Raw genomic sequence first — 26,674 nt, forward strand, 5'->3', positions numbered from 1 at the left:
CGGCACGTGCTCAATTCAACACATTCTTCCCCTGAGCGCCAGCCCTGTCTGTCTCCGAGCAGTGCCAATCTGTCAGAATCACCCGGGGCTGCCGGGGGAGGATCGGTAGCCCTCACGGCAATGAGCCCAGCTCAATCTCACATGGTCTCATCACCATTCCACCCTCCCACTCACTGACCGCGCCATGTAACACAAAACTTCCGGTTTTCCCAACAACCATGTTGAAAACCAGCGGTACCTGCATGGGCTTGTATCTCTGATTCAACCAGCATCCGTGGACATCCGAGAAGTCCTAGGAGAAACAGCAGCAACTTGTCTCCATCGCCACCCCCCTTTCTGATCTCCTCCCTCCCAAAAAGCCAAGCCACCAATCCCTCTTTCCCCAGAAAAAGCTCTCGACTGTTTCAACACTTCCCGGCGTCAAGAGTGGACTCACGGCGGAGACCAACTCTCGAGATGCAGAGCTTCCGTCCACATGAAGCATGCATCTCGCCGCCGGTGCCTACCTTCTCCGAACTCGGCCAGATCTTCACCAGCAAAAAGATGGGAGATGCACAGTGTTGCCACTTACTGTGTGGATACCACAAATGACGGCAAGCAAGGATAATCTAATCAATCAACGATTATCAATCGGCCCCACAAATTACGATTTCAGTGTGCAGCACACAGCGCGCGCGGCGAGCCCCTTTTGTGCGCCGCCGCCGTGATGACCGAAAAAAAAGCCAATCCCAATCTTGGGGGTGATGTTTTTGATCAGGCAGATTGATAATGATTTGTGTTGAGATTAGATCAGCCTGCCTCCTGCGACCCGAGATCTGATATAACTGAAAGGGCTGGATTAATGACACTAGTGGGGTGACTAACGCTTTTGCAACTCATGGTCATCGTTTTGAATACACACAGATGATTCACCACGGTTGATGCAAACTCCGGAGAAACAGCCCTTTCAAGTGGGGGTAATTGGGAGTGAGGTGGCTCAGCCTCAACTATTCTCCTCCTCTCACAGCGGCGAAAGGTTTCTTGTTGTTCCAGACCTTGTCCCTCAAAAGCCGGGGCACCCCTCACTGCCGGCGTAGTCGGCGGCAAGAAGCGGCTGCCGTTCGGGTCAATGTTTCGGTGCCCGCTTGGGACCCAAAAACCCCACACAAATGTGAGCGGAAACATCACGCCTTTTTGGGGGTTTAGTATTGGAGATGTATCCTGATTCCAAGAAGCCAACCCGACAATAAATCAAAGCTCGGTTGGTATCGCCTAAAGGACTCAAATCCTACGCAGTTGGTTATCATATGCAAATGCGGGATTTTTATCTAGCTGGTGCCTGCCGCGCGCCATTATTAGATTGATCAGATTGGGTCTCTTGTCAACGCCGCCCTTTGTGCTCTTCGGGATTGTATGTAGGGCAGTTGTGCAAGCAGCTTGATGAATTGCACAAACTAGGTCTCCTCTTTTGAAATCTTGGCATATATGATAGATCAAGGAGGCATGGGTTGCTTCGACTAGCTCAACTGTCATCCATTTGCATAATGTAGTGTGGTCGATGTCATCTGATCGAAGCCGGGTGGTCACCGGCCGCCGTTCGGCGTGGCGTCAACCTGGGATCCGATCGGGATCGGGATCGGAGCCGAAACGGCAACGACATCCGACCTCCGCCCCGGTTAGGGCAGCTTATCTCCGTGATGGTTTCGTTGTGGCTTTAGTGTATCATGGGTATATAATAATGCGATTCCCCATAGTTCCGTTGACAACGACTCAACATGATCTTGACTTCGTAGTTACCCGGAGATGCCTAGAGAACTCTTTGAGGAGGGAACGTAATCATCATCATTCAGGCTAGCAAGTAATCGTGATAACTCTGTCCTAAACAACACACTGCCTAGCAGCACAAGATCTCTTGTCTTGGTTTTGCCCGTTTCGAAAGAATAACCAAGACAAAAACCTGCTCATCAATCCCATCCGCCTTTCCCACTGGATCAACATTTTCCAATCTGTTCAACACGATACCCAATCCTTGAAGTCATAGCCGAAAAAAGAAAAACGTTATAAATCAGCAACATGAAACGAAGATCATAAACATCATATTCTCATCATCGCCCTCCCCAAAAAGATCCTGCCATTGCGGTTGCCAAAGTTGTGGTTGTTATTTGAAGAAGAAATGGTCATAAATCGTGAAATAGCCGCAGCTGGCTGAACATCGGTGGCGTCAGCCAGAAAATAAAGAAACGTATATTCGGATACTGAGAAGACTTGTGAAAAACGTAGATAAATTGGTCTCGAGACTGGTGACGGAGAAAATAAGGAGCTGCTGGCTGGTTGACTACTAGCAGCGATCGTAAAAAAACGTTAGAGGTATGTCTGCCCAAGTTCTTGACGATGACCGTCATAAAGTATCAAATAATGTAAATGAAGAAAAAAAAGAAAAAAAACCACAGGAAAACCCCGGGCACGCAAGATACGCTTATCAGTAGCCCTGCCCGCTGTAACAAAAAAAAAAAAAAAAAAAAAAAAAAAAAAAAAAAAAAAAAAAGCTTAGTTAGAGTATCCAAGAAATAGGAAAAAGAAACCGGATTCGACCGTGCTAACGGTTCTTGTTTTGCCAACAGTAGTCAACAGCGGGTGTGACGATGTTGTGGAAGTCGGAGGTGGCAATACGGCCAATGAAGAACACTCTGTAGTTGTGCTCGATCGTGACAAGCTTCGCGTAATTCACGCGGGACTCCTTGTCGAGCTTCTCGGTTCGTTCTGTGAGCTCGAGCCGCACAGGTTCGAAACCCAAGTCTGGCTCGCCCGGCATCATGCGTGGTCTTGTACCAGAGGCATAGACGATCCCATGCTTGCGGGGCTTCACGCCCTTTTTGGTGCAGGCTTGATGACCATATGTCAGAATAGGCCTGTTGTTCCGGTCAGTTCATAGGACTTCAGGACGGAGCTCGCGGTATCATTTACACGCAAGTAGAATGACCTTCGTCGGTAGCGACAACAATGAACCGACGAAAGCTTTCATGAAACTTCTGGCCTCGTTGCATGTAGGATCGCAGGGTCGCGTTCATACCGCTCCCGAGAGGTTCAGACCAGTAGATTTTAAAGACCTTAACATCCAGTCATGTTAGCCAACAAAATTCAATCTCTACTGAGAGTCACCTACTTCTCCCGGTTGGAATCTTGACGAGTGTTCGACAACGAAGCCTGTCATCAGTTAACAACAGATCGGGAATTCCAGGGAGGTGGTACATTACTGCTCCAAATGTCATTTTGTTGCGATGAATGTGAAGTACCATAGCCTCTATCGCTGACTCGTTGGTTGATGGTATTCCCATACGAGTAAGGGGTCTGCACCATCGGAGACAGAGCTCTTGGTGTCTGCTGCCCAGGATCGTCTTGAAATTGATATGCGGACTGGTCATATCCAGCAGCCATTGAAGCTGGTCCAGGCACCATGCCAGTTCCGTACCCATCATCTTCCTCATAGGCCTCGGGAATAGTAGAGTACTCCTCTATTTCTCGTCAGCAACAGCAGCATTATATCGAAAGCTTTTTGGACTATCGGTCAATGTTTTCATACCTGGCGGTTGAATCACAGTCGCAGTGTCCTCTTCAACTTCACCTTCTATAGGGCCAGGCTCTGAAAACACGGCTGCCCTTGGATCAAGAGTGACAGTGCTGCTTGAGTGATAGCTGGACTCTGCGGGATTGGGCGCAACTTGGGTTCCTGTTCAGAATCAGCAATTGTCCCGATAAATCATTTGGAAGAACTTGAGGTACCTTGATCGTCGAATTCACTTGCAACACTTGCATCCGTACCATCTGCAAGATCAGTTCCATACTCGGATGCAACAGATGAGGCTTCATCGTAGGATGAAGTAGGCTTCGTTGGTTCGTAGAAAGGCTCACCGGGCCCAAATGACTGGGGTTGGGCTGGCAGCAGATCATCAGGTTGAAGTTTTCCCCTGTTCCGAGGTCTCCTTGACGAGGAGCTTTTCCCTTTGGATGGTCTGTATCCAGAAGACTGGTCGTAAGATTTCCCATTTGGCCTGGTCGAATACCCATCGTAACCTTGTGCAGGTGGCGCTCCATATCCCTGAGTTTGGTCACTATAAACTATGTTCTGCCCAGGGCTCGGTGGAATACCCGACAGCCCGAAGCTCGTGGAACCAGTCGGGGCACTAAACGTATAAGAGTCATCATATGCCGAACCATCTTGGACACCCGGCGTATCAAGATTGTACGATGTATCTGAGATGGTCACATTGGACATCGAGCTCGCGAGATTATCAACACCATCACCGCGAGGAGCTTGCTGCTCACTGCCTGGCGGGTAGCTGTAGTCATATTCCCAATCACCTGCACCATGTCAATATGACGTTCGCATCGTCCGAAAAGAATATTTGGGGAAGATATCGGTACCTCTGTGGTTCCGTCTGGCCCTAAAATATCGGTTGTTCTGCTCATCATGTTCCCACTTGGACCATGCCCCTTGGTTTCGTCGACTGGAACTCATGGTGCATGCATTTTTGGAAAACGTAACAAAATATTGGTGAACTCAACAATCCCGATAGACGGGATGGTGTTATGAGGGAGCGTATTCGTGGGTAAGATGAAAACCAGAGCAAAAAACGATATACCAAACGGCCAACGGCAAGAGATCCAGAACCTCCTCTAGCACGCAGCGGAGTTGCTATTCCAAGATGATGTCCTGCCTTTATACTGAGATTCTCTTTGCCACAATGCAGAGCCGCAAGTGTAGCTAGAGGCCTGGGAGTTGGGGAGTGGAATGTCTAGTTGTCGAGTGGTGCTCTGGGCCTCTTCGTAGATTAAATGCAATTGTAATTGGCGGAGGTGAGAGCTCGTGACACACGGCCCGGGATCCCATTCGCGGCGTAGGCCGACCCTATTGTTGCCGGATGAATGACCTCTTGAAAGAGGGAAGGATAAGTGTGGGTCGTTGGAGGAACAGAAGAGGCCAAAGAAAGTTGCAGCAAGAGGAGAGGCAGTGACCAGTGGTCGACACGACGACAAAGCCCAAAGGCTGGAGTCGAGAACAGCCGCAAGACTGGGGAAGCAACGAGCTCAAAGCTGAGGAGTCAAGACGGCGGGCTGCTGCAGTGTCTCGACGCGAGGTGGCTGCGTGTGGGTGTTCTTATCAGGCCGTGAATGACCAATGTTGACGAATCCCGAGCCACCTTGAGCGGAGCTTGATGTGGTTCTTGGACCAGTCGCGAAGACCTGTTGGAGATGTTGCCCAATGATCACGATATTCTCCTGATGAGAACGAGGAGTTGAAAACAAAAAAGGATGAATACATTAGGCAGCTACACATGAGCTGGGAGACGGCAAGTGGGTTCTTTCTATACCGCGCTTTTGGCGCGATGCTCTCATACGTTGCCTCTTTTCATTTTCCATCTCTCCTTCCACAGCTGAATTTCCATTTCCCAGTTTGGGATTCTCTGCATACGCAGTCATGCCGGCGGATTTGGTGAAGGAGGGGTCGAGAGTGCTAGCGCCGGTGCTCCACCGCAGGGTCGAGATGCCCCGCTGTGGAAATGTATGTATGCGTGATCCGGGTTACAGGAAATGGAATTTCCAAAACCTCTCTTCAAGAGAATATAAGAACTCTGCCGTGACATGTCGCACGTCTCAGAATATTAGATCAGACGGGTTAACCAAGGGCAGGTCTTCATGTTAAATAGACTCGCCAGGGTGTTCCTCCTCAACATCGTTAGGCTGTCAGAAACCCCCATGAAGTGCGGCCAGGACCGTCCCGTTGATTCCAAGCTTCCCCATTCGAGATGAGTTGGACCCACAAGGCTGGGAACAACTGAGAAAGATGGGTTGAAGGCACTTTCCTTATTTCTAACCGCCTTTGCGAACCCAACCAAACTGCATACCCTTCGTGCCTTCCCAAGGTTGACCGATACAGTTGGAAGGAAGATGTTTTATTCCGCTTGAACCAACCACGAAGGCTGCCTCCATTGCATGCCCAATAGTAGAGCAGGCATTCACTTGGACACTGGGGGGCTGGCATGTTAGGAAGCTGCGGAACTTGGAAGGCATGACTGCCCGGCACAGATTGGGGCACTGGGCAGTAGGTTCTCGCACAAACGAAGAAGCCTTGTTTTACCAGCCGCCGCAACAATACCTAATTCTTTCAGCAAACGCGTTCCATCTCACCCACGGACTCCCTTTGGGCATTTCCCCACTCATCTCCTGCCTTGGCTTACCTTTGATGGCACTTCGCCTTCTGTCTGTTCCTTGTGTATACGGCATCATTCAAACAAGCCCTCTGCTCTTTCCTGGAGAATCGGGCTCAATCTATCGCACCATCTGTCTGTCCGTCCTCGCGCAGCATCATCCGATGGCCCCAAGCCATTGGAGATGCTGTTCGAGACCGACGTGCTGTCTTCATCGCCATGACTTCCACCACATTACCACCAACCAACCCCAACACGCAAAACAATTTTCCACTGAGAACTGGCTCCTTAAACGCTCAAACCACCGCACTACCTTTGACCCGCAAACCTACACCACTCTCGTCGCCAGCTACGCCTCGCTTCAACCATGCTGTGTCGCCGGCATTCAAACGGTCTGTTGAGAGGCCAACTGCCCTCAATGCCTTGCCCACGACGAATGGGTCACCGTCTAACCTACGCAATGCTTCTGTTCACACACCTCCTGACGATGATTCGGCCTCTTGGACTGGAGATAGTACAGCAAGCAGTGGTGATGACGATTTGTCCCCACCCCCTCCTCCACCCCCTCCTCCACCACCCCCTCCACGAGCTTTAAAGCCCGAGATTGTCCATCCAGTTCCACCAACCAACCTGCTGCCCGTTGGCCAAATTTGGGCAGCACAGGCTGCGCCTGCCATAGCACCGGCTGTTCATGCTCCAATCCGACCACATCCTCTTGACATCGACGGTTCGGAGTCGGAATTTAGCGATTCGGACGAGGCATCCACAAGTCGATATCATGATCGGCTGCGCCGGGATCTGGGGGCTGCGGTCGAGGGCAAGCAACGCGACCTCCGCCAGCTAAGATCGCAGATGTCTACCAAGCTGGACGAAATGCTTGACGCCATACGCAGGTTGACAACCTTGGAAAATGAGGCCATGAAGCTTTTGAAGCCGGACCAAGGGGGTGTTCAAAAGTTTCGTCAACTACAAAAAACCCAGATGGAACTCCTCTCGACATTCAAAGCAATGAGAAGTGATTTCGAAGAAGATGAGTCTCAGTTGCAGAGCTTGGAGAGTGATTTGGTCAGGGCTGCACGACCAGCTCCATTCTCAGCCAGGCCTAATGCCGTAGGCCTGCCGGGGATGGATTCAGTCATGCAACAGTCCATTATTGAAGCGAAAGAGGAGGTGCCAGAGATCTTGTTGGGCATTTCGGGAGAACGCTACGACGATATACACCCTCGGTATCAAGATCTTTTGGACAAAGTTGGAGATCGCGAACTTGCCCGAGAACATTGTGAGGAAATCAGGTACCGCCGCGAGGATATCATCTACGAACTTGAGATCAAACTTCACCGGAAGAGGATGCAAGAGAACCCGGGCAACTCGATCAGCGAGGAGGAGCTAGCGGAAATGAAGACATCGCTCGAAAGCATCCCGACAAATCCTGGAGAATTTCAGGCTCGATTTGGACTCCCCGCTAATGAAGAGGATCTCAACTTTCTCGAGGACTACGACCGCCAACTGCAACGAGCGCAAAGGAGGTTTGACAGGGCAGAACAGGAAGTTCACCGGCTGCGAGAATGGTGCATCAACAATAAGGCGATGCGTCAAAATGCCTCTTATAACGAGTTACTAACAATCTACCTGGGGACCGACCAGCCACCGCTTCCCCCGGATGACGGGAATATGCCCATTGAATTCGTCCCTCGAACCGGTCACAGCAAGCTTGCCCATGATCGGTTTCCTATTCTCATGTCGAATCCATCGCATGTCCTGGACGAATTATCGGAACAAGCGGCTCTGAACAAGGCGATGGCACTTCCAGCAGACTCCCCGGAGAGTGCTCAGCGGAGGGCTGAGTGCATGAAGGAGTTAGGAATCACCAAGCTGCTTCAGAACGCCAAGAATACCCCTGACCTGATCAATCGATGGCTACTTCACCGCCTCCGCACATGTCCTATGGAAATAGAGCTCATGCTTACTGTATTTGAGACGAGCTGCAAGGTTGTCAACTTGCGGAGATGGCAGGAGGAGGTGCTGTTTTACTGGCCAAGAGACGAGGCAACCAAGAAGTCACCGCTGGAATTTGAAGGACCTCGAACACCGGTGGATGAGATATATCTTGGAGAGCAGGACTTTTCACGAATCAACTCCGACATTCACAAGAGTCAGCAGGCGGACGAGGGGGGTCAACACAGCTCAAGGAGATCGAGTGGGAGTGAGAGTGATGGATGAGTCTGTCCTAATGAGTCCTTGTCGGTTTTTTTCACGTTGATATTGGGTATAATCACACCAAAACGCATGTTGTTGGTCAACATGTTGAAACTGCAATGATTTTGTAGTGTGATCACGGCTTGGTTGGATGGTTGGGGGGGCTACGTTTGTGACTTTTGACCAAAGGGATTACTTGGTACATGTTTTTGGTGTATTGGCTTGGATTTGTTCTATACCCCTCGGTTTATCTGCAAACGATATGAATGTATGATGATTCTGCTTTCTGTCGTCGGGGCCTTCATCTCCGACAGCTGTGTTGCACAACCTATGTCGTAGACCGGCTGGCCGTAGTACAGAAACGATATCTGGGGCACGCGCACAGTTACCCTTCCTGCAATGTAACCAAACTTCGCTGCCGTAGGTGGTCAACAAGGCAGCAAGGTCAGACCTGCAGAGAACGACACTAATGTATGCAGATAGCATTCGATGCCACCCATCGCTCTGCCGGGACAGACCACTGCTTCAGATCTTGAGGTGGGATGTAGCTCGAAGCTCGGCACGGCAGCCATATCAAGCAACTCTGACCCCCCGAGATTTGTCAATCATTCGACTGAGTGGCACCTAAATGCTATCGGAAGCTGCCCGAAAGAAGCTGGTCAGAAAATGAAGCCCTTCGGGGCAACGACATCCCACACGGTCTTGGCTTACAGCCTTACTTGTCGAATCCAAGGCACGGTAATCCATGGGTACCTAGGAGTCGAGCGGGAGGGAATCACACACCCGACAACAAAGACCAATAATTTTCAAATCTCATAGCCTTGCCTATTTCATCCCACACCTTTGGCACACCATCTTTCAAGAGTGGTATGCAACTAACCTTTTCCCACACCATTTTTGCTTTACTATCTTGAGAGAGGTATGACTCAATAGCGAGATCTCACTCTCCTATCATATAGGCCAGTGATATTGCTCCTCACACACCGCAAGTTGGTCGAGCGGTGGGGGAGTAAGGCTGCGGTCCGACGTAGTTCGAATCCTAAAGGATTTTTGCCCGCAAGTAGGAAAGTGGCGCCCGCTTGCCCCGTACGAGATAAATTGAGGAGTGGTAGGTGCATGACGATGGCAGTGGTGGTGGTGGTTGTCTCACAGTCCACGGGACGAATGTGGTGTGGGTGGTGTCGGATTGCTTTGCCCCGCGAGAGCTATCAAAGCTCATCCGAGCTCGAGTTTCACAGCCTGTTGAAGTACCAGGCCAGTTAATAGGCCCTGTATAACCTCGACATCGGCGCGAACGTTACCGAGCCTCGCAGGTGAAGATCATAGCCAGGCATACAAGCTTCAAGCCCCCAAATGCACGGGACTGACAGACCAGACTCTCTGCCATAGTCATGTAACCAGAGCCTTAGAGCCTTGGATAATCCTCATCACTTGGACAGGATTCTCAGTCATGTGGTATCATCAACCACCTCCAAGTCAACCCCTCGCCCGCTCAGCCGGGCAACACGCCCACAACCCGTATCCAGCATCTTTCTTTTTCAGCCACGATATAATTTACCCCTGAATGACGCCCAGATCGCCAATTCAGGACATCCACTCACAAGCCCACCGATGGTCAGCACAGAAACGGGGATATGAGTTATCATGTACTTGTATCCCTGTTTTCCCATGCTTCCCGTCCCAAGCTGTCGGATCACTCGGCTGGGGCCGCCTCATTTTCTTTCTTTGACTTCTTGCAGGTGGGCCAAAATATGGAAGTGAGATCTCTAAGTCTTCACAGCAGTTTTGGCTCCGGGTCCGGGTTGGCTATGGAAAGTAGACCTGCGGTGTGGTCAGACAAACAATACACCTAGTATGCTCCTCTTCGATCGGTACTACGTACTTCTCTACTGAGGTTAGATTGTGGTGTGATATCCCTCCATGTTCACTTTATACCATCTCATTGAGTGAATTTTCAAGAATTGGCAGACTGTCTATTTTACAATTACCCCTTTTGGTCGGGTACACTCCGTATTTGAGCATTACTTTCCAAACGGGCAACATGAGAAGTGCAGGTCGGGGGCTCAACAACATGCCAAAAATGCAAGATGAGGCTCATAAACGAACTACAAAGGAAAAGTGCGGTTCGAGGCTCTAATGTGAGCAGGAGAAAACTTTATTTTGATGTTTTTAGGGTGTGTTTTCTGTAGGGGAGAAGTGCATATTTTCCGGATAGGCGGGCTGTTCTACAGTCAACTGCCGCGGTGAAAAAGATTTATTCGAGGAAATGTACCGTTCAAGGTAGACTTTGATATATTCATCAAATATGTACTCAGTTCAAACAGAATAGGTATGTAAATATTGGGAATTGACGTTGATGCCAATTGTTACAGTAGGCTATTTCCACTCTGATGTTCTTTCCCACCACCAACCGGAACCTGGGTTATATGATACGACAAAAGATATATACTCGCAGAGACTAGCTCGAGACATTTCAACTACGCCTTTCAAGTTTAGAGACCCCACAAGGAGGAGACTGTGAAGTACTGGATCTTGCTGGGTGAACGTCCTCTTTGGCCAGCGGTAGCTGCGTCGTCATCTTGGTGATGTGCCAAGGACAATATAGAAGATTTGACGTTTCAAGAACGGTACCACGAGAATCAAAAGTATCTATGCACACTCTAACTACACATGAACATACTCATCGCGGGATTGACTACCTACGCGGCTTGCGTTGGGATGATTAAAAAAAGATCTAGTGTAAAATTGAGATCAAGACACATGAGATGAATTCCCTGGAGAACTACCATGCATGCAGACATACATATGTACACCAACAGGTCAAGGACTAAACCATCAATCTATGCTGTAAAATCACATCAGGTATCTCTCTATCTCCTTCATGCTCTGCGATGTCATCAGATCAGACCCCCGACTGTACATCTCGCATACCCCCCATCCACAGCCTCTTCCCGCGGCCAACACAAAACAGATGCATATCTGCACCTCGCAGTTACTGACGCTTGTAGTCCATCCCCAAACACATCGCCAGAACTGGATAGAGTGACCGTGTCGATATATGAGACATTGGGTATTACCAGCGAGTGTGGACTGACGCTTGATGTCGCTTCCCCCCCACTCCGTCGTTTATTTTACGCAAACATGCTGTCAAAAAACCAAAATACCCTATAAACGCCATGCGCCGCCCCAGACACACGAAAGCCAACCATCCAGGTGAACACCGAGCAATGTCAGAACGCCCTGAACAGAGCAGTAAATGATCCCACGATCCAACTTTTTACGCTTATTCCTGGTACTCCTTTTGGAGGTAGACGCACGATACCATGGCGTGATCACGCTCATAGGGTTCTGAGTATGATAGTTAGCATCTGGATCATTGTATTTCAAGACAAATCATCTGTCGTGGGACTTACCAAGAGTAAGTTGCTCCTTGGGAACAAACTTGTCCTCACGGAGCTTCTGGACTTCGCTGGCAAACACTTGCTCAGGGGGCGCTGTGCTGTCAATGCAGGACGCCTTGATGGAGATGAGAAGACCACCACCCTGCTTCAGGAACAACTTGGCGTTGATACCGACAATTCTGGCCTGATCGGGCTGGGCAACATCGGCGAAGATGACATCGACCATCGGCAAAAGCATGCGGTAGGCCATGGGCTTCCGGGCGTCCTCAACGATGGGAATGACGTTTGTGCGGCGGGTCTAGTGAAGAGTCAGTATTTCGCGGTTTTGCAATCGAATGACGGGCTTCAACGTACAGCCATGTTGATAAGATCTCTGCCAGAGCGGTGAGAGAACTCAACTGCGTAGACGGAACCGGTAGGGCCGACGATATCGGCAACGTGGGAAACGGAGGTACCGGATGCAGCACCGAGGTAGAGGACCTTGGAACCGGGCTTCATGTAGATGGTCTCGAGACCACCGAGGATACCGGCAGCCAACTTGGAACGGAAAGGATTCCAGATCTGAAGTCCATGTTGTTAGCGCATGTTCATGGAGAACGCTGATAGCCAAGACTAGCACTCTGCAACTGAAAAACTTACACGGTACTCGGTCTTGGTGGCGTTGCCCTCGTCGTTCTTGCCAGTCTCAACAGAGATTCTCTTCTCGCCGTAGACAGACTCGCCAGGTACAAGGTTGGCAGTGGCGAGCAAATCCTCCTTTCCACCGCGGGCAACGAAGACACCCTTGTGACGATGGGGCTCGACGATGACCTTCTTGCCGCCAGCAGCACCACCGGCACCACCACCGCGACCACCACCGCGGCCACTGTTGAATTGGTTAGCATCTGCCATAGTGGCTCGTAGATCGACATTCAAACGTACCCACGACCACCACGGGCAGGACCGCCACGGCCACCGCCGCGAGGACCACCGCGGGCACCACCACGGGCACCACCACGACCGCCGAAACCGGCTATGTATTCAGTCAGCAAATGTCATTGGAAATGTTGAGGCGAGAGAAGACAGCAAAGTAGCAGGCCGGAGGAGAGGCGCAGGAGATCGCAAACTTTGGAGGGAAGCGAAGATCGAAAACTTCATTCGCAATCCTCGGCGCGCAGAATCTGAGCGCTCGCATCGTCCAAAAGCAAAGCCATCGCAATCCAATGCCGTCAATTGATACAAGAAAAGAGAATCTAGAACTTACCACCACCGCGGCCACCACCGCGTCCACCACGGTCACCACCACGGAAGTTGCCTCCCCCGCGACCACCGCCTCTTCCACCGCGCTCAAAGCCCATTATGACGGTTGGTTATGTCTGTAAATCGGATATAAGATCGTCGTGGGTATGTTTGTCGACGCCGAATCAGATGTGTTGCGCAAAGAGTTGTTGAGGACACAATGGGTTGATTTGCGCGGCTCTGTCGAGATGCTCAAAGAGCTTGTTGGAGCTGGATGCAAAATTTCCTAACACCCCAGAAAAAATGAGTGGAGCACCGATCAACTTTTTGTCGCCTCGGTGGTGGATTCTTCCGACATTCTGAGTGGTTGGGCATCTTGCTGTGAATCTGGTAGAGGTCCGTGCGGTATTGTTATCGTCTTATCGGCTTGGTGGGGCTGCAAGTGGGAAAGTTTTCTGCACTTGCTAGCCGCCAAGATTTCCTTCTGCCTCAGGCCAACACCGCTCCCGCACAAGCCAATCGAACACCACCCACCGAGCCCTAATCGCGAAATTGAATTTGGCTCCAAAATTTGGTAACCGTCATTCCTTGAACATCACCAAATTCGGCCGATCTCGCCTCTAATCGACAAGCAGTCAAGATGGTGAGTAGCCCTTGCGAAATCAATTCCCGAAGTCATTTTCGAGCGCCGTTCGAAGCCCCCGTCGAAATTTTGCTGCTGGACCTTTGCGGAATTCCGTTCGGGATGGAGGATGGAGCTATTGCGGAAACCGACGAGGGGGAGGGAAATGTTGAAGCAATCGCCAGGAACCATGCTGACCATGGATTTATCACGACATTAGGTTCGGTACGCTGCGACTGAAATTTCCCCGGTGAAGTCCGCCCGCTCCCGCGGCTCTTACCTCCGTGTTTCTTTCAAGAACACCCGCGAGACTGCCCAGGCCATCAACGGCTGGAAGCTCCAGCGTGCCCAGACCTTCCTCCAGAATGTCATTGACAAGAAGGAGGCCGTCCCTATGAGACGCTACTGCGGCTCCATCGGCCGTACTGCTCAAGGTACGAATAATCATCGATTTCCCGACGTAAACACATCGGAAGCTTTGGACATGGAGATTTGGGATTGGGATGGGATTGGATACCCGGAACGATTACAAGCTCCACGACTACAAGACTGGTGAAGGATGGATATGGCTATGAGAATGTTGGGCTGACTGTGATGGAAATGTAGGCAAGCAGTTCGGTGTCACCCGTGCCCGCTGGCCCGCCAAGTCCGCCGAGTTCCTCCTTGGTCTCCTCAAGAACGCCGAGTCCAACGCCGACTCTAAGGGTCTTGACACTGGCAACCTCGTTGTCAAGCACATCCAGGTCAACCAGGCCCCCAAGCAGCGCCGCCGCACATACCGCGCCCACGGTCGCGTACGTATCTTCGAATCCGAGAAGATCTCCAGCGGGGAGTGAGAGGGGAGGGACACACAGGCTAACATATGGCAGATCAACCCCTACATGTCCAACCCCTGCCACATCGAGCTTATCCTCACCGAGGCTGAGGAGACCGTTGCCAAGTCCGAGGCCGTTGTCCGTGAGGAGCACCTTAACAGCAGACAGCGTGGCGTTCGCGTCCGCCAGGCCCTCACTGCCGCCTAAACGGTTGGCCGTGTGGTGATGTTTGGGACGTCGGGGTATCTTTTGACTGGGGCTTGATTTTTCCGGAAACGGTGTACTGCGAGCATGGCATTCTTTCGGGTCAGGGCTACGATTCCAGAGGAAAAAGGAGTCGGTCACGAATACTCAATAAAAACAATTGAGAAACCATGAACGCGGGAAACGGGGTTATAAAAGGCGCAAACCGAATTTTATTTGCTTGACTCGACTCTCGGCCGAGGCTGCCTTGCCTGTTTGATAGCTGAAGATACCCAGCGTCTCAGTCATCTTGCGTCTCATCCGTGTGAAGCGACTATGCATGCCGTGGTGCTGTGGGGGGCAGTTTGGGGCTGTAGTGATACCATAGGGTGATTCCTAACCATTGAGCTTGTCGAACATATCTGGGTCTTGTTGCATATTGATGATTATGGTCTTGTGACACCGGTGCTTGCTATGATGATATCATAAATGATTCTCCCAACATAATACACTCAATGCCGTCCACATTCGCATGTTTATGCCTACATGGACACATGCAGCTCATACCGCTCACTAGAACAGATTCCGCTCCCAGGTGCGCTCTATCCCTCCATCTCAATATCCCCCCCACCCCCACCTCTCCCCTTCCGTCTCTCCTCTATCCTCTTGACCATCTTCTGCTTCCCTTGCCCAACCCAACTCTTGTACCCCTCCTCCCCTCCCTCCTTGAGCCTATACTCCACCACTCCCTTCAGCACCTCCCCGGCAAACCCAACAAAGTTGTGCTTCCTCAACGCGTTCTCAAACTGCCAATCCCTCCTCTTTTGCTCCTCCCGCTCCAACAACTCCACATCGCCCAACTCCCTCGCCCTGATCCTCAAGTCTCTCGTCATGGCCAAGAGGTTAAACCTAATCTCTGCGTCGCCATATCTCGCAATCCGGCGTTGAATCACCTCCATGACCTTTTCAGGGAAGCTCTCCTGCGTGCAAGGCCCATGAGAGATGGGAGCAGGCTGGAGGCCGTCCAGTTCGTAAAGGGTCCCGTTAAAGGGCGTGTAAGCGATAAAATGAAACGCATCTTCCGTCTCGTCGTTTGGGTTGCGGGTTGTCTCATCCACAAAAGGAGACGATTTGGCAAACGAGTTGTGCGTGTCTCTTATGACATCTGAATTGGAAAGCGCCTCGCCGCGGAACTCGGGGGGGAGGTCGATGGTGAAGTCGCGGAAGTCTTTGAGGACGGGGCCGATGTCGATTTTTGTTTCTTCGTCGTCGGAGCCGGAGGTTTTGTTGAGGAGGACGGAGAGGAGGGCTTGGGTCCCGCAGGCGTTGGGGATTGTCTGGGCGGCGAAGAAGAGATTGTTTTCGGCGATGGAGTGGTCGAATGTTCCGTCGAGGGGCTTGTCGCCGGTGGCGCGGTAGGGGGCGTCGGTTGGGTATTTGAAGAGGAAGATGACGCCGTAGACGGGGTGGAGCTCGGCCAGGGAGGAGGGGTCGAGGGTGAGGAGTTCTTCGAATTGGACGTTGCGGACGCCGAGGTTGGTTAGGAGGTAGGTGAAGACGCCGGCGTCGGATTCGACTGGGGAGGGTTAGTATGGGGTGTTTGGTCGGGGAGGGGGAGGGGGAGGGAGACATACTGGTATTCCAGCTTCCACTCATTTTGCTGGTTGGGGTTGACAGGTTACTCGGTCGAGGAGATGTCTGTCTCGAGGGTGGGATATTGTTTCGTTGGGCGGGTGACCCAAAAATTAGTATCTGATCGAACTGGGAAAGCCGTTGAGCCCGACGGGTCGGTTGCGTGGCTCGGGGAGCTGTATGTAAACCGAGCTACAGGCCTCAAGAATGTTTTTCGGCACTTGGGATTTTCTTGCAATGATGCGGTTCATCAACAGCTGGAACGTTGCAGGTCCGATAAGATAAGATGATGGATGATGCAAGCTTGGGAGCCTGAGCTGTCCAGCTTTCTTGGCGACGACAGCTGCGTGCCGGCTGATAGGTTTGTGCATCTTTTCCCAAATAATGTCACCAGAGCAACGATGCAGCCCCTGAAAGCCCCTAAAGATGATGAACTATCTGGGTGCCTTTTATCCAACAGACCTTTTTCCAAAACATAGATACAAGAAAGAAAAAAAACAGGACACAGACATATATAAACACCGGAAATCTAAGTCCGACTCGCTGCCTGTACCTTCGACCCAGTATCCTCAAACGTGAAAGACAAAATGCAAGCAAAACAGCAGCCAATCCAACCAGATTCCCCAACCAGAATCGAATCTAATTCCTGTACCATCTACCACAGCTTTGATCCCCCATCCACCAGCTTTATAAAATTCTCACGGCCTTGGGTAATAAACCAACTCCTCCTCCAGCCCCCTCTACAACCCCGTCGCAGCAGCAGCAGTACTCTTATCCTCCACCGCCGCCGTCGAGTTATTCGGACTCACCCGATGCCTCGAGCTCCCACCGCTCCCATCATTCGACCCCAGCTGAAAAGTCGAGTTCCTACCTCGGCGCTTGGTCCTCAGCCAAAAGATGGCCTCGCCGATTTTGCGAAAAAGCCAGGGGCGCTCGCCGGGGGGTCGCCAGGTCCAGTATTCTTTCATGTCGTAGTTTTCGGGCATGATGGTGCCCCGGGATAGTTTGATGATGACCCAGATGCAGAGGTTTATGCCCGCGTAGGAGAAGATGCCGCTGGGGGGGGGGTTAGCTGGGGGTGGAAGGGAAAGCGAGGAGGGAGGGAAGGGGCTTACGCGAGAAGGCCATAGGCTACACTGTAGGTAAAGGGGATAAAGGCCAGGGTGATGAATGAAGGGACTGCGTCACCGATGTAGGCCCAGTTGATTTTGGTCACTTGTCGGATCATTAGGCAACCGACCTGTCAGTCGTCTTAGCTTGGTTAGCCTAGAAGAGAGGAAGTTCGCTTACCAGCATCAGAGTACATCCAGTAGCCCAAGGCGGAATTGACGCAAATATAGGGGCAAAGAAAATACACAGGAAGAAACAAAATCCAGCAGTGACAGCCGTCAGCCCAGTCCGACCACCCTCAGCAATACCAGCACCGCTCTCAATGAAAGCCGTAACTGGTGAGCATCCGAGGAGCGCCCCGAGCGAGATACAAATCGAGTCTATGCAGAATGCAGTGGTTGAGCGGGGAAAGTCCTTATCTTTACCTGTTGTCCGTCTGCAAAACCGAGCCATGGAATAGAGTGTTGCTGTGCAGTCGATGATATCCACATAGAGGAGGGTGATCAAAGCGACAAGCACTTTGGTGTCGAATTTTTCACCCAGGTCCCATTGGATCTGGCCGAGGGTGTGTTTGATGGGGTGGAAAGCGACAATTTGGCGGAAGTATGCGAAGCGACGGTTGCCATCGTCCGTATCGGGGAAGTACGTGACGGCTGTGTTGCGTCTGGAGAAGGTTAGCATCCCAGTAGATAATGACAAAGAATTCCTAGGGATTTCTTACGGCCAAGACAGGATTGAAACCAAAGCAATTCCAATTACAATTGAAGCTCGAACCTTGAAAGCCATCAGGAACACCACGAACAGACCACCGAGACAAATACCAATCCACATCTGTGAAGTACTAAGTTAGCGTCCAAGTAACTCGGGATTTAGTTTGGGGATTTACCTTTGGGTTGGTCATGACCTCTCCAGTACACTCGCCATATTGATCCAAGGAACTAGCTGGACAACCGCCAATAGCCAAGGGTGTACTGATAGCTCCCGTGATGATGCCAATTCCAGAGGAATATGACATACCGATGAGTGTGAGAAACAGACCGATGCCAACACCACTGGCCGTTTTGATGGTACCGGGAATAATCTTGACCAGCCAGTGTCGCATACCAGTGAGGGCTAGAAACATGAAAATCCATCCTTCAATGAAGACAGCGGTGAGAGCAGTCTTATAGGGAATCGAGCCGGTCCCCTTTGCGCCAACGACTTGGTAAGTGAAGTAGGCATTTAAGCCCATGCCAGGACTGTAGAAGTGTCAGGACAATACGCTTCATCATCGAATAAGGAACAACTTACCCAAGACAGACAGGGAGGTTGGTGAAAAGACCAAACAGAATGCTGGAGAAAGCGGCCACCGCAGCTGTGGCAGTGATAAGATCCAGCTTGACTTCTGATTTCTTGTCAGTATGTGTGACACGAAGTATATACTTTCATGGATTTTCAACTGACCTTCGTAGCAAGCTGTCCACTCCTTGTTATTTACACAGTTGCCCGCGTTGTCGAGCGGTTTTTTGCATTCGCAATCGAACCCCGTGTCTGCGAGAATGGAGGCCTGTGAGGGTGTTAGAATACCAAGTGTAAGGAATATGCCGCAACGACACCTTACGTTGACGGCAATGATGTAGGACATGGTGGCAAATGTAGTGAGGCCAGCCCGCAACTCTGTAGAGAAGTTGGCATCGGGAATGCTCTTAGGCTGTGGTAGAAGCATGTCAGCCGCCAGTGTTCTGTTTCTCTTACTTGGAGCCATACTCACTCCGCTCCCCTTGAGGTTGAACACCCGGCCAACGACCGAGTTGTTCATTCGCTCATCAACCCTCCCAACGCGGTCCTTGAAGGAGTCAAGTGCCCGTGCCTTCCAGCTTCTGTGCCTTGTGGGCAGACTCCCATCAGCATGGTCATCAGCCTCAGGCGCCGAACAGCTCCCGACAGGTCCCATCTCAATCCCAGCGCTGCGAATGTCAGTATGAAAATTCATTGAGTCATGAGTGACAAACGGAAGTAGAAACGGGCAAGGCAATCCGAGGGGAAGCGCGAGAAGGAAATGACTGAATCAATCAACCCCGCCGCCCAGGGGTCGTTGTGTGTGTACTCCGCAGCCCAGACAGCCCCTTGTTAAGAGCGCGCGTGTGGGCAAAGAGAGCCTTGTTTCTCGGAAACAATCGAGCTCGGGGCATACAAGGATAGTGGAGGGGTACTCAGAGATTCCCAGAAGAATGAGGCACGACGGTGAAGCAATGCCCGGTTCCACGGCATTCCAACTTAAATGGCCGTCCAGAGCACCAGACGCCCTGTCTGACCGGCCCTGTCCGGGGTGAACCAGAAGACCTGGGACAAGTGCCGCAGCTGACCGACCCGGAGTCACGGCAGGGTGACAGCGGCAGCAAAGGGAATTCGACTGTTCAAGAAGATTTACAGGGCGGAGACAAACTCACGGCTTTTTCTTCGGACCCAGCTCAGGGCTCTCCCACGAGAAGTGGTCAAAGTGGTCCATGATGTCAGGGCGGGGGGTCGAACCATTCGAAGTGGGTGAAATTTTTTTGAGGCGGTGGAATCTGCGAGTCTCTCTTGAGAACGGCGTAGCAGAGAGAAGGGAGAGCTGGGTTTGTTGACAAACCTGTACAAGTCGCTCTGATGGTCAGGGCGGGCTTGGATTGTGAGAGCAAGGTCAAGAATGGCCAAGGGTCCACAAGGTGTTGAGAATGTGCCCAAAGCACCAAGAGCAAGCAATGTGGGGATGGGGAAAGCAGTACTCCGGAGGAGCAAGTCAAGAGAGCGGGCCTGGTCTTGGTACAGTCACTCGACGGGGTGCTACCTCTTATTGGGGTTGCCTACGCATACTGGCCAGACGCTGACTGAGCAAGAAACAGAAAAGATAATCCAACTTATGATGTAGATATGCTGCCACTTAGGTAGACGGTCGCCCCGGAAAAATTACCAACTTCAACATTCTGATTTGTGGATCACTGAAAGACCGTATCTATAAATTCTACATATCAGCACCCAATCGGACTAAGAAACTCAACAGCCGGTAAGGAGGCGATATGGAAGTGGCAACCACTCAGTTAAATACAAAGGGTCCTCGACAAGTTCCGAGCTGGAGCATCAACGAGTGGGAGCCTCTCCCCTGTTCCTTTTTGACAGAGCCCTGATATTCCAGTCAGTCATGTAGGTGTAAGTGATGGAATACTGACAGAAAGGATGAAGAGGCGTGTAACATGAAGAGCACGCTGCCGCAGTGCCAGGCCAGGATCGGCAAAAGAAGCAGGCCGGAGATCACAAATTCTGACACGACATGAGAATACAGCCGTATTTCCGTGCTCACGAACCACGACTTGCTGTGCGTCAGTCAAGCCCCTTATACGGCAGGTGTCTTGTTCCTGGCGCCCCCCCCCTCCCCCCCCCCTTCTTGGAGCCGCAGCAGAAACTTTCTGCATGAGCGCATGGCCGAATCTTGTTTACTCGCGTTGAAGCTGCTTTGTTCGCTGCTGCTGTGTCTGCTAAACGGCCCTTTTGGGGCGAGTCCATGCGATTTCTGATGCACTAGAATGTTTGTCTGGTATTCTAAGGACCAACCGTTTTGCCCCCCCCTTTTTTTTTTTTTCCCTTCTGTGCTGTATGACAACCATAGCCGAGCAGTTCAAGACACCAACACCGAGTGCCGCCAGAAGGCACACGGTTACGGGCCGCAGGGAATCAGCGGAAGATTTGTCAATCGCCGTGAGGCAAGACACTATGCCATCTTTGGTAGATAAGGGCGCGGTTGAATGTCCCAGTTGCTGGCGAATCTTTTGGCAATCAATCTGATCATTCCAAGTTGACCAATGCGGCGTTTAAACACGGTCTATGTCACCGTGGCTGAACTGGTGGTGCCTCCAAGTACGAATAGTTCTGGAACAGTTCAGCTGACCATGTTATACAAATATTTTTCGACGAATCTGAGAATTATAAGCATATGAATTTCTGGAAACCGGGCTCTACCCTTTATGCTGTCGACGGCAAAGCGTATGCATGGTGAAGCCTGGGTGGTGTGGTATAGTGTGGTGTGTTCTGAAAGTGCTGACGCGAACCCGCCTTTTGACCCCAAGAGGACAATACGATACGGGCGTTGGTGAATGAAATTGGAAAGAGAAGCTCCAAGATCCACTGAGGCTCCATCTCCTGTCGGCAGTTGAGAAAGAATGGATCGGTTCCCCGGATGCCACCCGATAGGGACATGGGTCAGCTCGATGGTTGGTGGATCTCCAGATCAACGGCGATCTTGGGCTTGGCATCAAACATGTGGGTCAGGGACCTCGAGCACATTTCTTCTATCAACGTCTGTCAACGGCCCTCCTCATGGAAGCTCTATCTCGAACATGGCTGGATCAATATGTCAATATGCGGCCAGGGCTTGTAGCCATTTGCAGAACTTCATTTTTCATCTATCCGTGTTCTCTTTCTTACACCCATCGCGTGCCAGCATATCCGACAAGCGGGTGAGGCGGACTGCATGGGATAAGCAGGGGCGAATTGGGCAAACTTCATCTGTTTATTCCTTCATTCACCTGCCCTCCCGTCGCATTTACACCAGGAGCAGCCAAGATCCCGTCCGTGTGGGACATCACACCTATGGCATCTGGCGTCTTCTGTGAGATCCGAGACGTGGGTGAAGTTCCATCGAGGAAGGACGCGAGGAAGGACGCGAACACCCCAAGCGTTGTTGGGAGAGCCTGATATCGGCCGACTAGAGCAATCAATATTAGTAGTGAGGCGAGTGATGATGCTATCTCATCTTTCTTACCCTACCTACCTTCCACGGCAGCGCGGCGGGATTAAGTGGGATTTTACTGCACGTCACTTACCTACCCTTTCCAATGCACCTCCGGACGGCTGACAGTGGTAGTACCACGTCTCTTGTGACCCCTATCAACTCATTATTGTCCAACTTGGGCCGAGTCGAAGAGCGTCAAATAGCGGCCTTTTGTCGTTGGTAAGGAAAAAGTATGCTCTTGATGACGCCGCAGGGCTGTTGGCATGGTCTTCGAGATCAGACGAGGGGCGGGCCGTGATGGGTGGAGGTTCACAAAAATGCGAGATGGTCTGACTTGATGAGGTAGATGGCGTTTGGCCGTTGAAGTTCCTTTGGCTGCAGAACAAATCAGCCCCAGACGACGCCATGTATCTGGAATGGCGATTTGTTTGGCGGACACACCTTTGCAGGACAGGGAAGGGGTTGACTTTGCGAACGCCGAGCTGCAGTCTAACGGCCGAGACTTCTTGTGAGGTTCTCAGGGAGCACAGATTTCGGTGCCCGCCAGTGGACCCCTTCATCCCACCGCTTGAAGTCGAAGCTACTGTACCTCAGCTGTCAATTTGACGACGAGCAGCTTCATGATAGGCCTGCCTGCTCCTGTCATCATCTAACCTTACCCTGGAAGAACGCCGCTTCTTCCTCCTCCATTCGCGGTTCGAACTTGCCTTTCCGGCCCCGAGAAAGGCACCTGGCATACAGCACGACTTCTACTTCCCTCGTTGCATGCACGAGTGCCCAATCACGTACCGAGCGCAACCTGACAGTGTCTCACTCGATTCCCTGCATTGCAGGGGGATCATACTCCCATCTCAGCGTGTCCAGAGGCCAACAGCTACCACAACTTCACCAGCTCCTGTGTGGCAAGACATAATAATAATACACAAAAAATCAATCGCCAATCCTGGTCAACCTATTTATCGTCTTACCCCTCTTGTGAGGGGTTGGTTACGTCGGGTCTTTCATCCCCTTCGAGGCAAACTTGAGCCGATTCAAAAAAAAAAAGGGTCAGGGTTGGCTAGAGGGTTGATCTCGGCACTTGCTCTCCACCTCAGCCAATCTAACCCCAGAGGACCTAATCACAGTAATTCAGTAGCTTGTCGCTGCTCTTTCTCGCACTCGCACTCTCTTTTCGGTGGGCTGGGCAATTGAGCATTAGTCTCGGCAAACTACCAGTTTCAACTCGGCATCGCATACCGTATTGGCTCTTCCGGCATCCTGTAAACACCCTGGTTTTCCTTCTGCTTTCGCCATCAGTGGCAGGTTCACTATGTGGGACGTCGACTGGTCCGACGTTTCTATCGAAAAGGTTGGGGAGAGACGAGCGCGCAAGGGAATCGAAAGAAACTCAAAGAAGGAGGATGTTCAGAGCGTACATGGGTCAACAGGCAGCCGCCCCTCCTCGACTGAAGAGCGACCAGCCATGAGCCTCTTTGAATCCATGGGCTTGAAGCGCAACAGCATGTCAATGAAGAACAGGAGGAAGGACACATTGCAGCCAGAAACGACAAAGGACGATGGCAAATCAAGACGGACATCTCTGCTGGCTGCTGCGGTTTCGGCCCTGGGCAATACAAACCGGTCATCGACTGTGTCTGACAAGTCTCTCAGACTACAGACCACGCTCACAGAAAAGAATATTGTAGAAGACACCACCACGGTAACAAGTGGGAGCTGGGGGGCGCCAACGGATAGATCATCCAAAGGTATGGTTTCTGGGAAACCCACACCATTCCAATTGCCAACACCGGCAGTGCTAATGTGTCCCCCAGAGTCAATGCTCTCCAAGTCCACTGCCCTAACAACGCCGTCTCTGGACTTTCAGGGGGAAGGAACGATGGGAGATGTGCTTGCATCAGAGGCACAAAAGCCCGTGCGCCCAATGAGCGACTCGATGAAGAAAAGCACAACCACCGACCACAACAGAGCTGTTGGTCCCGTGAGAGTCGCGAGCCTAGGAAACCAACCGACTATTCTCATAAACAACATAATACCGCAAACTCCGGCAACGCAGAATTCACGCTCAATATCCTCTCTATCAACAGAACTTGAGAAGTCAGTATCAGACTTCATTGACAATTGGTATGAAGTTATTCACGCGTCAGACAGACCGATTCCCGTCAGCATGCCGGAGCCCAAACAGCCCAACGAGCAGCACCCTCAGTCACAAGGTGCTGTCAAGCTACCTCTGATGGCCCCTTTGCCTCGAGGGCCCTTGCCAGAGGTCCCAAACCGACCTCCGACTCAACCTACGCCTCGTCCATCCAGAGCAAGAATGCTCAGCACTCTCCCACCCTCATATCAGCCCAAGGGTTACTACAATCCAGATCGGTGGAAGCCCCCTGATCAGTGGAAACCCAAGCCGGGCAGTGTCGAAGAAGCTCCTATTCCTGCCACGGAGGCGTCTCCAGTTGCCCAAGAAGCTCCTTTGGTTGTGCCAAAAAGGCGAGTCCGGCTACCAAAAAACACCGAGGCTGCTTACGCGGCGACTTTGAGAGTTCAGGCTCTGCAGATGGAGTTGAAGAGAATGGCCCAGGCAACTCCTGAGGTAGCCCTCGCACGTCTCAAGGAGAACTGGGGTACTGTTACAGATCCCATAGTCTACCAGCAGCTTGAGCAGGAAAAGAAGCGATGGATGCTGGCCTCCCTGTACGGGATGGAACAGCAGATCAGGGGCGGTGACAATACAGCTGTCACTGTGGCCGGAGCGCAGCCATTTGTCCAAGGTCCAGATGTCTTGTCACTGTTCGATTCTGACTGTACGAACCATCTCTCTCTTCAATAGCTTGAAATCCCTGCTAACTCGTCGTCTACAGCTACGACATCCTATCTTGCAGTCCTCCACCCGGAGACGAGTATCAAGCACATGAACTCAACTCCCATTCCTCATCTTCAGTACCCGAATGTCCAATCCTTTCCCTGGCCTGTCTCACCTTCACTTGCCCTGGAAGCGAACAAATTCACCTCGGTGCATTGTTTGTCCATGCCCTCTTTGCTGGCAAGCCAAGAGATTCCCCAGCTTCTCCAGAAGATCTACCACTGTCTCGCCCCTCAAGGAGTGTTGCATCTTGTGGTGATAGATCCATCACCAGTAGCCCACTCTCTGGGACCACACATGAGAGAATGGCTGGAAGAACACCTGACCACCAGCCTGGAGGCCGAATTTCGATGCATCACCCCCAGCAGAGTGTTTCCGAGATGGCTGGAGGCAGCCAAGCTCGACGGCCTGAACAGTTTCACCACCAAGAACAAGTTCCAAGCCATCCCGCCTTCCCAGTCGCGCCACGACAATGGCAAGGGCAAGGCCAGAGCAATGGATCCTCACGACCAGGAGGCCATGATTATGGGAGACCTCCGGAGCGTGGTTGGCAGGATGCTGTGGCAGGACATGTGGTCCAAGAATGTGCGCGCAAAGGCCTGGTGGTGGGAGATTACGGAATGCGTCGAGGAGTGCATTCAGCTTGGTACCTACTGGGAGTACTCCATCATCCAGGCAACCAAGAATGGTGAAGACTGTAACGGCAACTCTCACCACAGTTCGTACTAACCTGCTGGACCCAACGATACTGGGCGCTCTTTCTGACGATCACTTGCCAATGGACCAGTTGCATCGAAACTCGACAACATTCTTGATATTTGTTCCTTTTCGGCCTCCACAGCATCAATTATTGCCCCTGGAATTACGGGACAGAGCGACCGGTCTCCTTGTGCATCGAAACGGCTTTGCCATCGAGTTATTGCAACAACAGTTGGCTTTTTGACCGATCAAGGGCTCCCTCCATTCAGGCATGAATTTTTCTTTCTCTGGTACCGCGCCTGTTCTGACTTTGGACAAGTTGTGCAACATTCTCATGAACGGGGCCAACAATAATCTCAAAAACCGGAAGCTGGGCAAACGAAATGGGGGGCTAGCCTTTTTATTCAGCCTGTATATTTGTCATAGAGATTTCCAAATCGGGCTTTTCTTTCACCGGGTAAGAGGGGAAGTTTCTCTTCAAGTCAGGGGTAAGGTTGGAAACCAGGCTGGTTTGGTCAGTGGCGTGTGTTTTTCTTTTCTGTCCCCCCCTCACAAAGCTCGAGGATCTTACTTAGCTTTGGGGGTCTTTTTTCTTCATGTATTGTATGTAGCTTCCGACAAGGAAACGAACTTTTGTATGATCTGGGTTTGAGTCTCTTTGGCTGATGTTTTGTCATGGGGATGGGGAAGGTTATCTTTTTGTTTTGATGTGTTGTATGAATAGTACGTGATTATAGGGGAGTTGGGTTGGGGGGTTCATGATGGGGTTTGGGACATATGGGGGATGGCGTGAATGCGGTGTGATTGAGGTATGTGTATGAATAGGATGAGAGTGTTGAAAAGCTTTGCATATGCGGGTTGGGGGGGAGGGGACGGATGCTCATAGTCTACTAAACAAACAAACAATGCTAGTTTTTTCTCTTGTACGTTTGGTGGATTTGGATGGTGAAATTGGTTGTGTCTTGTTATAACTCAGGGTGGTTATTTCCCTAGGTATGATAGCCACACA

At 51.4% G+C, this 26,674-nt stretch overlaps 7 protein-coding genes across 7 annotated transcripts; 3 read left to right on the forward strand and 4 right to left on the reverse strand.

The window, feature by feature from the left end:
- Positions 1 to 1,880: 1,880 nt before the first annotated feature.
- Positions 1,881 to 5,774, reverse strand: QC763_212080 (uncharacterized protein). Its single transcript, XM_062910251.1, has 7 exons — positions 4,402 to 5,774; positions 3,760 to 4,338; positions 3,560 to 3,706; positions 3,234 to 3,491; positions 2,944 to 3,183; positions 2,502 to 2,888; positions 1,881 to 2,480 (listed from the first exon to the last, which is right to left on the reverse strand). The coding sequence occupies exons 5-6, from the start codon at positions 3,045 to 3,047 to the stop codon at positions 2,576 to 2,578; spliced, it is 417 nt and encodes a 138-aa protein (XP_062769148.1). The 5' UTR covers positions 3,048 to 3,183; positions 3,234 to 3,491; positions 3,560 to 3,706; positions 3,760 to 4,338; positions 4,402 to 5,774; the 3' UTR covers positions 1,881 to 2,480; positions 2,502 to 2,575.
- A 630-nt stretch (positions 5,775 to 6,404) lies between these two features.
- Positions 6,405 to 8,405, forward strand: QC763_212090 (uncharacterized protein; the record flags this gene model as incomplete). The annotated part of the gene is made up of 1 exon (XM_062910252.1): positions 6,405 to 8,405. One exon carries the CDS (start codon positions 6,405 to 6,407, stop codon positions 8,403 to 8,405), a length of 2,001 nt encoding a protein of 666 aa, XP_062769149.1.
- Positions 8,406 to 11,213: 2,808 nt separating this feature from the next.
- Positions 11,214 to 14,051, reverse strand: NOP1_1 (Small subunit processome complex component). Its single transcript, XM_062910253.1, has 6 exons — positions 13,026 to 14,051; positions 12,704 to 12,794; positions 12,422 to 12,647; positions 12,137 to 12,343; positions 11,795 to 12,080; positions 11,214 to 11,729 (listed from the first exon to the last, which is right to left on the reverse strand). The coding sequence occupies exons 1-6, from the start codon at positions 13,117 to 13,119 to the stop codon at positions 11,665 to 11,667; spliced, it is 969 nt and encodes a 322-aa protein (XP_062769150.1). The 5' UTR covers positions 13,120 to 14,051; the 3' UTR covers positions 11,214 to 11,664.
- RPL17B (60S ribosomal protein L17B) lies at positions 13,005 to 15,047 on the forward strand. Its single transcript, XM_062910254.1, has 4 exons — positions 13,005 to 13,643; positions 13,843 to 14,056; positions 14,229 to 14,416; positions 14,492 to 15,047. The coding sequence occupies exons 1-4, from the start codon at positions 13,641 to 13,643 to the stop codon at positions 14,642 to 14,644; spliced, it is 558 nt and encodes a 185-aa protein (XP_062769151.1). The 5' UTR covers positions 13,005 to 13,640; the 3' UTR covers positions 14,645 to 15,047.
- Positions 15,048 to 15,222: 175 nt separating this feature from the next.
- QC763_212120 (uncharacterized protein) lies at positions 15,223 to 16,276 on the reverse strand (the record flags this gene model as incomplete). Its single annotated transcript, XM_062910255.1, has 2 exons — positions 15,223 to 16,196; positions 16,255 to 16,276. The coding sequence occupies 2 exons, from the start codon at positions 16,274 to 16,276 to the stop codon at positions 15,223 to 15,225; spliced, it is 996 nt and encodes a 331-aa protein (XP_062769152.1).
- Positions 16,277 to 16,992: 716 nt separating this feature from the next.
- Positions 16,993 to 20,802, reverse strand: QC763_212130 (uncharacterized protein; the record flags this gene model as incomplete). Its single annotated transcript, XM_062910256.1, is given in 10 exon segments — positions 16,993 to 17,308; positions 17,368 to 17,492; positions 17,543 to 18,026; positions 18,084 to 18,193; positions 18,249 to 18,600; positions 18,653 to 18,746; positions 18,806 to 19,052; positions 19,113 to 19,308; positions 19,792 to 20,744; positions 20,756 to 20,802. The coding sequence occupies 9 exon segments, from the start codon at positions 19,848 to 19,850 to the stop codon at positions 16,993 to 16,995; spliced, it is 1,983 nt and encodes a 660-aa protein (XP_062769153.1). The 5' UTR covers positions 19,851 to 20,744; positions 20,756 to 20,802.
- An 881-nt stretch (positions 20,803 to 21,683) lies between these two features.
- QC763_212140 (uncharacterized protein) lies at positions 21,684 to 26,405 on the forward strand. The gene is made up of 3 exons (XM_062910257.1): positions 21,684 to 23,854; positions 23,921 to 24,907; positions 24,965 to 26,405. The coding sequence occupies exons 1-3, from the start codon at positions 23,419 to 23,421 to the stop codon at positions 25,693 to 25,695; spliced, it is 2,154 nt and encodes a 717-aa protein (XP_062769154.1). The 5' UTR covers positions 21,684 to 23,418; the 3' UTR covers positions 25,696 to 26,405.
- The last annotated feature ends 269 nt before the right edge of the window (positions 26,406 to 26,674 follow it).

Source organism: Podospora pseudopauciseta (assembly GCF_035222475.1).
Source record: "Podospora pseudopauciseta strain CBS 411.78 chromosome 2 map unlocalized CBS411.78m_2, whole genome shotgun sequence".
Classification (NCBI taxonomy): Eukaryota; Fungi; Ascomycota; class Sordariomycetes; order Sordariales; family Podosporaceae; genus Podospora; species Podospora pseudopauciseta.

Bases quoted from the DNA above. Each gene is read 5' to 3' on its own strand.
- RPL17B (XM_062910254.1), top strand. The intron at 14,057-14,228 runs GTACGAATAATC...ATGGAAATGTAG, and splicing joins CATCGGCCGTACTGCTCAAG to GCAAGCAGTTCGGTGTCACC. The intron at 14,417-14,491 runs GTACGTATCTTC...AACATATGGCAG, and splicing joins CATACCGCGCCCACGGTCGC to ATCAACCCCTACATGTCCAA.
- NOP1_1 (XM_062910253.1), bottom strand. From the start codon at position 13,119: ATGGGCTTTGAGCGCGGTGGAAGAGGCGGTGGTCGCGGGGGAGGCAAC. The intron at 12,648-12,703 runs GTACGTTTGAAT...CCAATTCAACAG, and splicing joins CCTGCCCGTGGTGGTCGTGG to TGGCCGCGGTGGTGGTCGCG. The intron at 11,730-11,794 runs GTAAGTCCCACG...TATCATACTCAG, and splicing joins CAAGGAGCAACTTACTCTTG to AACCCTATGAGCGTGATCAC.
- QC763_212140 (XM_062910257.1), top strand. From the start codon at position 23,419: ATGTGGGACGTCGACTGGTCCGACGTTTCTATCGAAAAGGTTGGGGAG. The intron at 23,855-23,920 runs GTATGGTTTCTG...TGTGTCCCCCAG, and splicing joins AACGGATAGATCATCCAAAG to AGTCAATGCTCTCCAAGTCC. The intron at 24,908-24,964 runs GTACGAACCATC...CGTCGTCTACAG, and splicing joins GTCACTGTTCGATTCTGACT to CTACGACATCCTATCTTGCA.
- QC763_212080 (XM_062910251.1), bottom strand. From the start codon at position 3,047: ATGAACGCGACCCTGCGATCCTACATGCAACGAGGCCAGAAGTTTCAT. The intron at 2,889-2,943 runs GTAAATGATACC...CCGGAACAACAG, and splicing joins GAAGGTCATTCTACTTGCGT to GCCTATTCTGACATATGGTC.